This window comes from Schistocerca americana, chromosome 5 (assembly GCF_021461395.2).
Source record: "Schistocerca americana isolate TAMUIC-IGC-003095 chromosome 5, iqSchAmer2.1, whole genome shotgun sequence".
In the NCBI taxonomy this organism is placed as follows: Eukaryota; Metazoa; Arthropoda; class Insecta; order Orthoptera; family Acrididae; genus Schistocerca; species Schistocerca americana.
In genome coordinates this window covers 326,396,362-326,412,731 of record NC_060123.1, presented here as the reverse complement: position 1 = coordinate 326,412,731, position 16,370 = coordinate 326,396,362, and the positions used below count along the sequence as shown (strand labels likewise).

At 41.5% G+C, this 16,370-nt stretch overlaps 1 protein-coding gene across 3 annotated transcripts in view; it reads left to right on the top strand.

The window, feature by feature from the left end:
* The window catches only part of LOC124616732 (RNA-binding protein 25), a 188,277-nt gene that overhangs the window by 18,323 nt on the left and 153,584 nt on the right, over window positions 1–16,370 (top strand). Inside the window, exons 2-4 of one of the 3 annotated variants that reach the window (XM_047145097.1) lie at window positions 2,977–3,166; window positions 9,160–9,263; window positions 9,424–9,578. Coding sequence is in view for 2 of the 3 variants with exons in the window: in XM_047145094.1 (XP_047001050.1) it covers window positions 9,160–9,263 (104 nt within the window). In the remaining variant the exon portion in view is untranslated. The remainder of the gene's footprint in view (window positions 1–2,976; window positions 3,167–9,159; window positions 9,264–9,423; window positions 9,579–16,370) is intronic. The other 2 variants (XM_047145094.1, XM_047145096.1) reach the window with 2 other exon arrangements.

The window sequence follows — 16,370 nt, the reverse complement described above, 5'->3', positions numbered from 1 at the left end:
GGGCCCCATTATGCACTTAACGTTGGAGCTCCCAACTATCAGCAAACCCCCACCCTCTTTGAATGCCCAGACCTTGCGGGCCGAGAAGCTTCCTCTGAAACAGGGTGGACGACTACGTCGGGCTCAGAGACATCATCAGCAACAGGTAACACCCGAAACCTGTTCGGCAAACCAACCAGGGAGGCCCTACGATCAGCTCCTCGGAAAGCTTTTTTCTGCCTGCCAGACTTTGGAATAATCTACCACTTGACCACAGGTTAGGGGTCAACCTGAGTGCAGGTAGTACCCAGGCTGGCCGCAGCAGTGGAACGATTGGGTGACACGTGGGACATGCTCTACGTCCTTCGCATCCCTGCATCTGACCCCCCACAGTGATGCTCCTTGGCAGCAGCCTCAAGTTGTGTGACGGAAGCCAACACAGCCTGGAGCTGTGAGCGAAGGATTGCCCTCGCTCCTGTTTGGAGCTCATAAAAATATGTAACAAACAAACCGTGTACTTGTTTACTAGCTCCAGGAATTTGAAGTGCTCTCTCACTAATGGTCTAAATGACACTGAGCTACATTAACAAAAACAAACAAAAGCCTGTACGATATGAGGGTCGATATAATGGTCGATAGCAATGGCGGTACTGTACACTACACTGTTATTAAACTAAAAGCTTGGGTCTAGTAAGCACTTGAGCACACGAGAAATTACAAAAATAATCTAGTAACTACACAGGTATCTGTAAATAAGTCACTCTTATTGAAAACTCATAAAAATATATAACAAACAAACGGTGTACTCACCTTATTAGCAGCAGGAACATGAGGTGCTCTGTATCTGGCGGTCTATCCGACACTTGCTCTAAATGTTCAGAAATGTAAAATTTTTCACTTCACAAAACGAAAAAATGTAGTATTCTATGACTATAGTATCAATGAGAGTCACTGTTGGAATTGGTCAACGTGTACAAATAACTCGGTGTAACATTTTGTAGGGATATGAAATGGAATGATCATATGAGTTACTCATGAGTAAAGCAGGTGGTGGACTTCGTTACATTGGTAGAATAGTGGGGAAGTGCAGTCAGTCTACAAAGGAAGTTGTTTACAAATAACTCGTGCAACCAGTTCTAGAATATTGGTGAAGTGTGTGGTACCCATACCAGATAGGACTAAGAGGGGATATTGAACATGTACAGAGGAGGGCAGCACGAATGGTCAAAGTTTGTTTAATCCATGGGACAGTGTCACAGAGATACTGAAGGAACTGCATTGGAAGACTCTTGAAGATACACACAGACTATCTAGAGAAAGTCTATTAAGAACATTTCAAGAACCAGCTTTAAATGATTATTCTAGGAATGTACTACAGCCTCCTATTTGTTGCTCACTCAGGGACCGTGAGAATAAGATTAGAATAATTACCGTACACAAAGAGTCAGTCAAGCATTCTTTTCACAATGCATACATACATGGTACAATGAGATGTACCATCTGCCATGCATCTCATGGTGGTTTTCAGAGTGTAGATGTAGAAAAGAGTGGCTGTTTAAATCAACCATTTGGCTGTTGGGTACCTACTGCTATACACTGAAGAGAGATGAAGACCTCACTCAACTATGGACAAAGCACAGTCTGACGTTGCATAACTTCTTTCTCTGTTTAGAGGACTCTCAGTGTGTCTTCTTATGGCACACAGATTTCAGTACATCAAATTTTGATTTTCTTCTGTATGTAGGCACTAGGGCAAAAGATATTGTCCTCAGTTTTGGCAGACAATGAAACAAATGTAGTATAACTTTCAATATTTTATGAAATGCCTGACTTGCTTCCGAAATTGTTTCGGAGAAGTTTGTAATGTGTTATCAAGGTGGGAGATTGGCTCAACATTCTTTGTTAATCAGCCAGCTACACTTCCCTTTGTTGTTAACTTCAGCTTTTTTCTGTAGATCAGTTAGGATTTCAACACCACATTTTAACACAGACCATTTTACTCTCTCTGTGGTTGTGTGTTTGGGCATGTGGCTACTGCATACTAGCTGGCAACTCTGCCTGCTGCCACAGACACTTTTTAATCACAAAGCTGTTTTATGAAACCTGTAATCAGGTTACGCCTTGAAAGGAAGCTGGGAGCAAGTTCTGGGCTCAAAATGCCAAACTGAATGCTGTAAAGTCAATCCAGTGACTCTGAATGTCGGGCTTCATCCTGTAACAGGTATACCTCCTTATTTAAATGCTCCACCATGCTGTTGAAGCTTCCAGCAACATTCTTCAGTCCAGTGTGACAGATAGCCTGTTCTTCATAGAGTGTGGCGAGCTACTTTGTAATCAGAATTATGACACAACTTTAGCCCAACAGTGTGCTGAACACTGAAGTGGATTATAGAGTTTTGGACTTTACGACTGATGGAAAACGTGTAGGATAACAGATTAGTGTATGGTATATGTGACCAATACTGCAACTGTAAACAATCAGCTATTTGATGACAAGGAATCTTCCGTTAACCTGACATAATGGTAGTCTGCAACGTGAAGATGTTGCTGTACTGAAACTGGTTGCCAGAAAATTAATATATATTACAGCAAGTTATGCTATTCTGTAAATTTAATTCTTGTCGTTTGGAGAAAAGACTTTTATTTGGCACCATAATATAATTACATGTCTTCATGATTTATACCAATGTGTTTCCTGCCCTTTTGTGCAATGCTTCGTCCCTCAACATTATTTTAACTATATCAGTGATCTCCTGTCAGATCACTTGCACAAAAATGTGGTTCTTTAGGACAACAGTTGCTTTTCTGGTAACTGTGGTTAAATGCTTCCTAGTATAGGATGTTGTTGATGCATTTATTTCGAAGTGTACACACGTGTGACTTGGTTTTGTAAATGACACTTTTGCTTGTTTAGTGAAGTGGAATGTTTTAAAAGTGTAAACATTTGTAATGAAACAAACTTTATTGTATGCTGCAAATTTTTAATGCATGTTTCAGCTCAAATCATCGTCTTCATCAACGGCGTATTGAATTTGATCTTAGGTGCATGCTCAAGCAAGGACACGCTATTTCTGTGAAATGATACACATAATGTACTAAAAACTACATGTAACTGAAGAGAGATTTCTGTGCTGAAGATAAGCCAAATCGGCTCAAAACCAGTAACTGGATTTTTTTTTTAAAAAAGGTGACTTGTTTTGTTTTTGTGTCATATTATACACTACATGAAACACTCTGATTAGACAAATGTCACACCTTCACTGCCTCAAGAAAATTCATCTTGTATTGTGTATCTGACTTCATTCATACTTGATGCACATTCATGCAGATGAGTCTGTTACTACAGCTGTTCAGTATGTGTGCCAGGAGACATTTTTCACTTTTAAAAATGGGTGTGACAGAGAAGATGAAAACCTTGCTGTTGCTGAGCCCAGTTTTGCCTGTACAGATCAATATAATTCTGACCAAATATTTGCGGAAAAGTAATTAAGACCAATTCGTCAAGTTATTTAGCATTCAGGAGTGTTAGATTGAATTATGCTTTACTTTTTCCCCAAGAGAGCAGGACTGTTCAAGTGTTGGGACAGACTTATTTTACAGAGAAAGTGTTGAATGGTAAACAGTATGATTATTATAGACCTAAAGAATGCAATTTGGAAGATAATGATATAGATATCTGCTTGTCAAACTCTGATTCTGGAAGAGGAAATCATATGTAATAGACCTCAGTATTATAGTTCTTAATATTACTTAAGTTTGTCTAACTTGGGTACCTGGAGCCATGTACACTTTGTGCCCACTAATGGTATATGCATTGTCGATGCCAAAAGGTGCAGTAAATTGATTCCAGTGATTTTAAGGCAAGCAGTAGGAGTTTCAAAATAAAAATGAGGCACAATAGAAAACTGACAGTTAAATTGTTATGATGAACGCAAAACTAGTGTTAAACTCAGCATTACAGCTCATATGAATAATTTATTTCGCTGTTTTGTTTGGAGTTAAGAAAACTAATTTCAGTTTGTAGAACAAAAATGTGGTAAAGTATTTGCTCACTTTGGACAGCAAAAGCTGAGAGTAGGTGTTACACATCGTAAAATTATCTGACAATGATTTGATTGGATAACAGTGTTTGTATAATTGGTTAGATAAAAAAAATCTACTCACCAAGTGGTGACAGGAGATAACACTTTTTCCTGGCTGAACGGTTGAATGGGAAGGAAGAGGGATGAAGGAAAAGAACAAGCAAGATTTAGAAGATGGGGGAGTTACACCAAAGTCTTTTAGGGCCTGGGGAAGACTTATCGGACAGGATGAGAAGGAAATACTGATTGTTGGAGACTACCAGGTGAGGAAAACCTTACAGCTTGAAGGTGGATGATAGGGTACTAAGGAAGACAAAGATTATTCACAAAACATCGTGCAAGAGTTAATAAGAATGGAAAGCGAAGTAGAGATGGAATGCAGTAAAAAAAGTAGATAGGTCTTTAAGGGAGTGAAAAAGGAATAGTTAGCAAGAAGAAATGCTGAGACTTAGGAAATTAACAGAAATTAAGGCCAGATGGAGGGCAAGAACCAAGGACATGTAATGCCAGTTTTCACCTGTGGAGCTCTGAGAAATTGTCGGTGAAGAATCCAGATGGCATGTGTGGTGAAACAAGTACCGAGGTCACAACTGTTATATTTAGAGCTTACTCTGCAACAGGATAAGTATGTACCCTCTCTCTATGCCCTTTCATCCTAAACAATAACTTGGTGTAATCCTACCATTGTAGAAGGTCGAACAGTGTTAACATAACAGCTGGTATATGACGTGTCATTTCACAGGTGGCTCTCCACTTCATAGCACAGTGCAGTGCTACCTAACTCACCTCTACCAGCTAACCACATCTCAGCACACTCTTACCTCGAATCATTTTTCCCTGCAATACAGGTTCCTTTTATTATTAAGATTTGTGGAGTTGTTTCAGATAACCTGGGTTTTGATTGACCCAAGTTTAGTTAACTGGCTTCTTACTGTATATGTTTTACCAGCTACTGGGCTGGTTTAGGTGATGGTAGGAGGTTGCATAGGGTATGTCTTACAGGGGTAGGAGCCATAGTGTATGGAAATGGGTGCAGAAGGAGCATAGATTCTGAGCAGGATATTGCGGAAGTTGTGAGGTGAGAAGAGGGGGTCAGCGACAGTGAAAAGCTATTGTAGTGTAGTGGGATAACTGTCAGACGGACTGGGCCTCTTTCAGGGTATGATTTTAAGAAGTCATAACCTTATCGAAGAATCTGATTCATACATTCAAACCGAGCGGGGTGGCGCAGTGGTTAGACACTGGACTCGCATTCGGGAGGACGACGGTTCAATCCCGCGTCCGGCCATCCTGATTTAGGTTTTCCGTGATTTCCCTAAATCACTCCAGGCAAATGCTGGGATGGCTCCTCTGAAAGGGCACGGCCGACTTCCTCCCCAATCCTTCCCTCATCCGATGAGACCGATGACCACGCTGTCTGGTCTCCTTCCCCAAACCAACCAACCAACCAATCATACATTCAAAACCAGGATAGTACTTAGTGACAAGGTAAAATAAGTTGTTTTTTGAAGGGATCAGCAGATGGCTTGGGAAATCTGCTTCCACAATAGGCTAGTGGGGTAATTATGCCTAGTGGAGGTGTGAGAAAGGTGTTGTAAAGAGTCTTCATCAGAACAAATATGTTTGCCTCGAACGCCAAGGCTGTATGGGAGGAAACATTTGACATGGATAGGATGACAACTGTGAAAAAGTAATACTGTTGTTTGTTAGTTGTTTTAATGTGAGCAGAAGTGAATAGCTTACCCTCAGTAGGGATGAAAGCAACATCAAGGAAAGTGACATGGGATTCAGAATAGGACCATGGAAAATTTAATGGAGAGAATGTATTTAGAGATTCCAAAAACTTCTAACAAGTCAGCCTTTCCATGAGTCCATATGGCAAAAATCTCATCAATGTATATAAACCAAACCAGGCACTGAAGGCCCATGTGTCACAGGAATGCCTCCTACAAGAGACCCATGAAAAGGTTGGCATAAGAAGGAGCCATCCTGGTTCCATTGTCCTGCAGTTAATTGTGCTGCTTTCGAACAACAAACCTGACATTGAACCCTGCCTTGAACACTTCTGACCAAGATCCCAATTTGCTCCACCATCACTACCTCAAAATCACCCTTTCCAAACCTTCTAAGAATTCCTAAGATCCAGCATTGGTTCATAATCCTTGCTGAGGTTCCTACAACATAACCCTAACCTGTCCTCTGGCTCTTTATTTCCTAAATACTGAAGACTTGCTCATTATCCTCCCAATGGACAATGTGGTGCTAGACTGACGGGATATTTAACGGAGGACCTATGCCACCTTTATGTACAGCATTGGCGATCAAGACCCCATTCCTGTGATACAGACTGACCTACAGTCCCTCCATAAAACCTCACTCTCCTCACAAGGTCTAACCTCAATCCAAAGAACTTTTACCCCACCTGAACCATGCACTCCTTTACCTTCTACCTCTTCCTAAGATCCACAAACCAAATCACCCTGTTCATCACATAGTTCCTGGCTTCAAAGCATCCACAGAACTTGTATCTATTATAGTTGATAAATGCCTGCAACCTGTAGTACAAAGACCCCCTCCTGTATTAAAGAAACTGACTATTTCCTAGATAATCTGAAATCTGTGCCTTTCCCACACCCACCACACATTTTGTTTGTCACTGTTGATGCCACTTCCCTCTGTATTAATGTCCCCCATGTACACGATCTGTCTGCTGCAGAACATTGCCTCATCCAGCACCCAAATGATCCAAGCCTAAGACTTCCTTCCTGCTCATCTTAAACAACTGAATTATGATCAGGGGCATGGCCATTGGAACCAGTATGGCTCCTTCCTATGACAACATTTTTATGGGTTGCTTGGAGTGGCTCTTCCTGGGACCCATAAGTTTTCAGCCCCTGGTTTGGTTTATATACTTTGATGACATCTTTGCCATATGGACTCATGGTGAGGTTGATCTGTTAAATTTGTGGAACCTCTAAATTCATTCTCCCAGTTAAATTTCAAATTGGCTTATACTGAATTTCATGCCACATTCTTCTCACCAAGTGTTAGCGACACATGTCTGTTCATTTTAAAGCCACTAGCAAACAACAGTATATATATTTTGACAGCTGCCATCCTTTCCATGTCAAACATTCCCTCCCGTATACAGACAAATGTATTTGTTCAAATGCAGACTCTTTGCAGCAATACACCACCATTCTCACCTCAGCCTACACTGGAATAATTATCTCACCAGCCTCATCGAAAAGCAGATTTCCGGTGGCATCACTTTCAGTCCTAGTATCGCTGATCCCTCCAAAAATCAACTTAGGTACCTCTTTTCACTTAGTATTATCCTGATCTTGAATGTACCTATAAATGAGCTACATCAACAAGGCTATGACTGCCTGAAATCATGCCATAGGCCCATTCTGTCTGACAGTTTGTCCTCTAAACTTAACATAGCTCTCCACCCCCCATCCTTCCGCACCTGAAATCTTCGCAATATCTTGCTCAGACCTTATGCTCCTCTGTAACTTAATCCACTGTAATAGTTGCCCTATGCACCCTCCCGCCACCAACTATATAAGCCCAGTAACTGGTAAAACATATGCTATCAACAGAAGAGCCACCTGTGAAACGACACATCATTCACCAGCTTTTATGTAAACACTGTGTGGCATTTTAATATGGTGTAACTTATTACCGCCAAATTATTCATTAGGACGAATGGGCATAGACAGTGTGTACCTACTGGCAACAGTACAACGTAACAGTTGTGACCTTGGTACCTGTTTCACCACACATGCCATCTGAATTCTTCCCCAACACCAGTTTCTCAGAACTCCACATGTGGGAACTGGTGTTAATGTACTTGGTTCTTGTGACCTACCTGGCCTTAATTTACTTTAATTTTTTCAGTCTCAGCAGTTCTTCTCAGTAACTACTCCTTTCTTCACTCGCTTTTAGTTTTCTATATCTTTTGTTTTGTAACCTGCCTATCCCCCCCTCACCTCTAACATGTATAATGCATTTAACTTTCAACTCGCATTAACTCTTGCACAATATTTTCTTGGTAATGTGTTCTATATTGCCCTAACCTCCACCTTTAAGCTCTCATGTTTTTCTCATCCAGTGTAGTCACCAACAATCAGTCCTTTCTTCTTGTTCTCTCTGGTAAGTCTTCAGCCTGCAGTTCTGGGTGACTTTTCCATAACTTTCTCTTTTTCCTTCATTCTTCTTACTTCTCCTTCAGCCCTTCTGCAAGGAGGAGTTGCCAATAACTCCGAAAGCTTGCACACTTCATTACCTCTTATTGATGTTTCCTCCTACTGCCACTTGGTGAGTAAATTTATTATCCATCCAGTTATATCGTAGTTTCAGAAACTGATTATTTTTGTTGATATAATGTGGTAGTATGGTATAGTAGATAAGGGAATGAACAGCATAAGTTTACAATAATTATAGCTTTGGAGTGAACACTGATTTTTAGATGATGTGAATAATTAACAGTTCTTTCACACTTCGGAAGTCCACAAACTCTTATCCAGAATTGCATCACAAATTGAGTGTCTTGCATTTCTTTCTCTGATAAAAAATGCGCTCATGACTGGCACTAAGACAATGATAAGTTGAACAAAAAACTAACGTGCATGCAGTTGTTTACTATCCATCATTCATTAGTTTCCATTAAATTTGAATATTAGTCCTATTTATTTATCATCTATCTGACTGCTTTCTTTGTCCATTGATTTCACTTATGACCTAGTCAGTGCGCAGACATTTACACCCATTCTGTAAATACCATGTGCATTCCATTGTAGATTTTTACATATATGTCCTGCATATTTAGAATGAATTGTTACCAAAATTTTCCTGTTCATTGTTGCTTTCAGTACATATAACTGCATTACATTTATGGCCGCAACATCAGGAAGTCTACAAACCCTTAGTTCTGTTACTGCCAGGCCATCAGACTGGTTACTGCCTTAGTTTTTAAAGACTAACAATGAATTACCATAATATTTAGTGTTAATGATCCATATTGTAGTATAGTAATGATTTTTTTTAGGTTACTCATTAATGTAAAGCGTGATGTATGCTTTATTCTTTACAGATGTCACTAGACCACAATAGAATTATCCAGGCTAATCAGAACCTGTATGAAGCCAGTGCTGGGAACATACCAACTACTTACATACCGACATCATCTGCAGGAAGGTATGTTTGTTTATTTGCTTTATTAAAAACAAATTGCAGCTGCCATATGCGTTACATCATAGACTAGAGAAACATAGATGTATAGCTCCCCATTTTCAGTATAATATTGGGTACATTATCATGGACGTACGCCGTGGACTAATTAACGTTGGCATTTCAGGACCATCGCTCTGAACATAAATTCCATCCTGTCAATTGGAGACAATCTCACAGCAATTGCTGAATGTTTTAACTAAAAATTTGAAAGCTAGCGATATATAGATAAATAAAACGACAAACATCTGTCCATCATTCCCACCCTGTGTCTCCTGGACGGTATGTCATTGCTTGTTTATGCCAGTATTTTATTGTGCTGGCTCAAGCTATGTCAGCTTCTTACATGTATTGGTAAACTAAATATTGCATGCACTTATTTGCTCACATTTTGTAACATTTCTGAAATGTTCATAAAGTTAAAAAGCACTATCTGGTAGTATCCTTTATGCAGACATTAAATGTTGTGGTCACTTGCATGGCCTTATGGTGTCAGATCTTTGGGGTTTGTTGCTTCATAGAAGCATGAATAATAACAAATGGTCAGGTGGCAAACATGGTTTTGTCAGTTACTCCGTGACCACTGCATCAGGATCACCTTTCAGATCTGTGGGACACTGTCATTCCATTATTTACACTGAACATATCAACAGTTTTTGAGTCAGTTATTTAATAAAAACATATGTACTTTACAAGCTATACTTACCATATGGTTGTGGCATTGAATGAATATTTGCATATAAATAAGAACTTGAACATAGTAAATCAGTCTATAAATGTGTGTTGTTCTTTAGAACAGACAATCACATTGGTCTGATGCTGCCTCAACTGCGTTTCAGTATAGAGTTTAAGAACGAGGTGTGTTTGAATCATAGTTTAATATATATATAGGAAATGTACGGTTTAGAGGGTTGATATCATGGGGTATAAATAAGACATAAATCTCCAATCTGTTGCAAATGAATGGTTTGTTTTTGTAATACAGACATGTCGTGCAATATTTGGACCTTGTATTAAGAAATGAAGTTCATACTGCTGCGTTACTACAGTATTTTACAGACTGTAAGCTGCTATGGACTATTAAGACACATCTTAATTTTTAAGCATGTTTTTAAATAACATTTTTATAATTTTCATTATTAGATTGTAAAGCAAGACTAAAAAGCTCCAGGGACCTCACCACTCTTTGGCAAGTTCGTGTTTTGCGACCATGGGGCTCGAGCCTTTGCAGCACCTCTTCCCTTTCCATGCTTCATGTCTATTCTGCTATTCTTCTTCCCCTCCCTTGGGAACATGTCTGGGATATTTTTGGGAATGTGTTCTGAGGTTTTAATAGCCTGACATCAGAACAGCCCATCATCCGTTTTTTCCTCCGCATCAGCATTTGAGGTTCCTCTTGTTCCTTCTTCCTCCCTGTGCACCCCTGAAGCCCCAGTAAAGTGTTTGCTGCATAACCGGTGACAAGGGGTAACGTGTAAATTCCCAGCCCCAGGTCGACAGATACGGTTCGCACATAACTGCTGGTACAGGCCAAGCCCAGAGAGGTGTGATTGCCTGAGCTGTTACCTTCCCAAATTGCCAATTGGTGCTTGTGTCAGGAGTTTGGGAGGTTTAACCTGAGGTGTGAACAATCACCTAAGGTGGCTGAGCCCTCTTTGAGAGGGGGACCTCAGTTGGAAGGAGCACACCATCCGACATGCCAGCAATTGTGGAGGATTTTCTTGCAATGAGCCAGTCACTATCTCTACGTCTACTAAACGTAAATGGAATGAGGCTAATGATTCAAAGAATCTCCCAGCTGCACCTCGGTTCCTTGTGGTATCATATACTGAAGGACATCAGTCCTTTGCTATGGTTAATCCGTTTAATATTCGGAAAGTTGTTGATGCAGTTGAGGCCCAGTGAAATCCTAATCTTGTTTACATAGTGGTACTTTCATCTGGAGACCAATTGTGATTTTCAAGCCCAACGACTGCTTACTGCTTCGTTCTTCCACAGCTAGCCTGTTTGCGTTGAGGCTCATCAAACGCTGAATTCTCATGTGGTGTTATTTATACTTGGCTTCTTGAGGGTTTGACCAAGGGAGAAATCCAAACTTACCACTCTGATCAGGGCATCACTGCAGTCCATCGGGTAATGAAAAAGGTTGATGAAACATTAGTGCCTATGAAACATTAGTGCCTACACGCGCTCTTTTTCTCACGTTTGATCGGGTGGTGCTTCCATCAAAGATCAGAGCAGTCTATGAAGTCATTGCAGTCTGACTGTACATTCCAAACCTGATTTGTTGCTACCAGTGTCAACATTACAGTCATTCTTGCCTGTCCTGTCAAAACATCGCCAAATGTGTTACTTGTGCTAGGGATGCTCATGAGATCAGTTCGCCTGCCTCCTCCTTCCTGCTGCATCAGTTGCAATCGCGACCATGTAGCCTCATCCTGGGAATGTCCTGTGTATCTTGATGAGCGGACCATCCAGGAGATCTGGGTGAAGGTAAAAGTACCTTACCCTGTCATTCGCAATTTGTTGGTTCGTCAAAAGCCTAGCATTTTAACATCTGACACATTACCATTCTTGCTACGCATCACTCTACAAAGGACATAGCCATGCAATCTTGTGACCTCCAATTCAGCACTGCAGTTGTAAAATTGCCCAGTATCACAGTAGCATCTCCATCTCTTCCTCCTCCAGCTGCGGAACAAGCCACCAGATCTTTGCCCCCGATGGTGAAATCACCGGCTTTATAACCAGCAGGTTGGAAAGGGGAAAAAGAACGCTCCTGTGAAGCCTTCCAGCCAATAAATGTCTGAATCTTCATCTGCCAACCGCAAAGGCTCTAAGAAATAAAACAAAGACAAATGGTCTTCTCCTTCTCTGACTTCGGGATCCTCTTCAGTGATGTCGCTGTGTGATAGCCTGACAGGGCTGACCTCCGTTTCACTGATGTGCACTACCTACTGTTTTTCTGTCCTTGTATCTGCAGATCTACCCAGAGAGAATGCCAGTACCTCTGTAGATCTCATGGAAGAGAATCCTCCTGCCTCTGTGCCCTGTAGCAGTGAGTCTGTGAAGGCTGGCACTTGGTGACCACAGAGGTTACAACCCTTCAGTTGTTCCCTTCTCCCCTTGGAACCATTATGTCTCTTCGCCAGTGGAACTTTAGTGGCATTAGGTGCAACAAGGAGGAATTATGGCTGATCTTGGAATCACAGTGTTCGCTTGTTGTTTGCCTCCAAGAAACAAAATTGCATCCTGGCAATTGCTTCGACCTCGCGCATTTCCTTCTGGTCTGCTTCATCTTTACGGCACCGTGTCCCGGTCCATGGTGGACTGAGCCATGCCGCGAAGTGATTCACTTGCTGAGTTTGCTCTCTGTGTTTTTAACTGTCATCCTACAATGGCGAACTGTATTCTTTATAAACAGTTGCGTGTGCAGTATCATCGGATTCTTTCCGATGGCAAAGTTCTTTTAACAGTTTCACTCCCTGTTCCATTGTGTGGGGCAACCTCCATTGGCTCTCTGGGACTAAGGTCCGTTCCCCAATTTCCAGCCTGAGTGTAGCAGATGATACTGTTGTGGACCCGGTTGCTATCTCTTTAACACCTTAGACTGCTATTTTGTGGAGATTTCAAGCTCCATCCACCATCACCCCATCTTCCTCCCTGTGAAACAAGTGGAAGAGGCTTGGGTGATTCCCTTCTCCTCTCAGAATCATGAATGCTACAATGCCGCCTTTACTTCGATGAAACTTGACCACGCTCTCACTTCATCCCCCTCCTCTACCCAGGGCTGGACGATATTCACATTCAGATGTTGCAGCAGCATCTTTCTCATGTTGGCAAGCACTTTCTCCTTCATATGTGCAATCACATTTGGACAGATGGCATGTTTTCCAGACACTGGCATGAAGCCACTGTTATACTTCTACGTAAGCCCAGTAAGGACAAACACCTTTCTTCTAGCTACTGCCCTATTTCTCTCACCATCTATGTTTGCAAGGTGATGGAATTTATTATTCAAGGCCAGTTGGTATGGTGGCTCAAATCTCACAATCAACTAGCCACTGCACAATGTGGTTTTTGAGCGCTCTGTTTTGCAGTTGACCATCTTATCACTTTGTAAAACCATGCCAGGAACAGTTTTCTGTGGAAATACCAGATAGTGGCCATGTTTTTTGATTTGGATGAAGCCTGCAACACCTGTTGGAGGACGGGTATCCTCTCCATGCTCCATACACATGGGGCATCTGAGGCCACCTGCTCCGTTTCATTCAGGAATTTTGAAAAGCCGGGTTTCAGGGTACATGTGAGTTTTGTCTTGTCAGACACCTTTATCCAGGAGAGCAGGGTGCTTCAAGGCTCCATCATCACTGTCATCCTTTTTATAATAGCCATTAACCATATTATGACCTGGCTCCCTTATTGTCGATGACTTTGCGATCTGTTGCAGTTCTCCATGGACTTGTTTCTTTAAGTGATGTCTTCACCAATGTCTCGGTGGTCTTTACTTGTGGAGCATCGACACTGGCGTTTGCTTTTACACTGACAAAATTTCTGGCGGCGCAATGGGTTTCTTCCGCTGTCTGTACATCTTGGGCCTGTTGTTTCTCTGTTCACTGAAACTATGAAATTCCTGGGGCTCATGCTTGATAGAAAACTTTCTTAGTCCTTCACATGTCTTACCTGACCACTCGCAGTACCTGGTCCTTCTACGTCCTGTGTGTTCTAAGTGGTACTTGCTGGGGAGTGGGTCGGACCACCCTCCTCCGTTCATAATGATCCCTTGTCCATTCAAAACTAGACTATGGGTATTCCGTTAATGCATCTGCACATCTGTCCATCTTACACCGTGTTAATGCAGTTGACCATTGTGGAATCTGATTAGCCACCAGTGGTGCCTTTTACACTAGCTTGGTTGACAGTCTCTATGCAGAATGTGCCAAACTACCATTGTCATATTGGCGTGATGTTCTCCTCAGCAGATACACATACTGTTTGTCTGCCGTTGCTGGCCACCCATCGTATGCCTCCTTTTTTTATGACTACCTGGACTGCCAGTATGGGACGTGTCCTTTTCTGTGTTACATCATGGAGTTCACTTTTGGCTATTGCTCTGGCAGCTTAACTTCAAGTTACGTGCCAACTTTCCGGTGGGTGTGAGCCCTGCCCCACCGTGGCTTTGTGTGGTGGCCCCTGTTCATATTGGAATTCATTTGCTTCATAAGGAATCTACTCTGGATTTGATCTACTGCTGTAAGTTTCTCGACCTTCACATACAATTTAGCGATAACACCTTCGTGTACCCTGATGGCTCTAAGACTGACTGTGGTGTTGGGTATGCCTTTGTCATTGGCACCAACCATTTTTGGTATTGGCTTCTGGAACATTGCTCAATATTTACAGCAGAGCTCTTCGCCCTCTGTTGGGTCACCAGTATATCTTAGCGATATGGGCTTTTCAGTTGTGTCATGTGCTCCGATTCTCTCTGTGCTCTTCAGATCCTCTGTGTGCTGTATGCAGTCCATCCTTTAGTGCAAAGGGTCCAAGAAAGCTTCCAGTTGCTCACTCTTGAGGGAGCCGCTGTGATGTTTTTGTGGGTTCCTGGTCACTTCGGTCTGAAGTGAAACGAAGCTGCTGATGCCGCTGCCAAGTCTCCAGTCCTAACTCGGCCCACTAGCTCTTCCATTCTGTCGGATGTTGCAATCTATCAATAGATGGTGTCACTTTCGCATCACCACTGGTATTCTCTCCATGGGAACAAGCTCCGGGGAATTAAACCTGTTCCAGCAGCTTTTCCGACCTCCTCTCGGCCTTTTTGCCACAAGGAGATCATTTTAGTTAAGTTGAGTATTGGGCGTTGTCTTTTTAGCTGTCACCATTTGTCAAGTGGTGATCCTTCATCACTTTGTCCTCATTGTCATCAATATTTGATGGTGTGCCGTTTTAACCCATTATGTTTTAGTGTATGTTTGCCATCTTGAGTTAGTGGCCGTTTTAGCAAACAATGCATGAGTTGTCGGTTATGTTCTGCTTTTTATCTGTCATAGCAATATGGAGAAGGACATTTAATCTGCAGTTAGGGACCTCCACTGTCTCTTCGGCATAATTTGCGACCTTTCTCCAGGAGGAAGTCCATTTTCTTAGCTCTCTTTCCTTCACTTGATTGGGCTTAACGAATAGTTGCTTTTAACTTCTTTTTTGTTTTAGTGTTCTAAGGTTATGACATGGGCACTTAAGATGTTTTGTGCCATAAAACAAAACTGCACAGCACACCACACAAAAAAAAATTCTTAGTTTGTAAAACTGAACTTACCTTTAAAATCCCTGAAAATCGTGATTTGAACCTCCTCCTCCTCTTTGTTGTAGTCGTTGTCCTGTTCATGTATAGGATGATCTCCACTGCCACACGTCTTGAAAGATGTAACAATAATGTCTTCTCTCACTCTAGAACATGACTGTTTTATTCACTGACCACTTGTTTGACTGTAGGTCTTTTAAAGCTCCCTTCAACATGAATTCAGGTTGAGTTTCACCCATCATCCATTTTTTCCATTCCTCTCTCTTGTACACTTTAAATGGTTTATTTATTGAGACATCAAGAGATTGCAATTGTAAAGTAAATTTTCCTGGAATAACAGCAAGCTCTGTATTTCCCTGTCTCAATTTCTCTTTCACAGAATTTTTCAAATGACTACTAAACTGGTCTAGCAAAAGAAGAGAACTCTTCTTCAATAAAGTGCCTTTCATTCTCTCACTGTGTTATAGTTTCATACCACCCTCAACCATCCAACCCTTGTCATGTATGTGAACACCACCACTTGACAGTATTTCAGATCATTGGATTAAGATTAGTACCGTCAGCACGACATGAAAAGACAGCAGTGTAGTGCATTTTTACATGTCCACTTGTTTTTATAGTTACAGTTTTAGCGCCTTTCATGGCAAGAGTTCTGTTGCTCAGCACATCAAATGTCAGAGGAGTTTTGTTCATATTCACTATTTGGCTTAGTTCCACACTGGCTTTCTTTCAGTGTTGAATAATAAAGCCCTGGAAAGATAATATTTTCTCTTCAT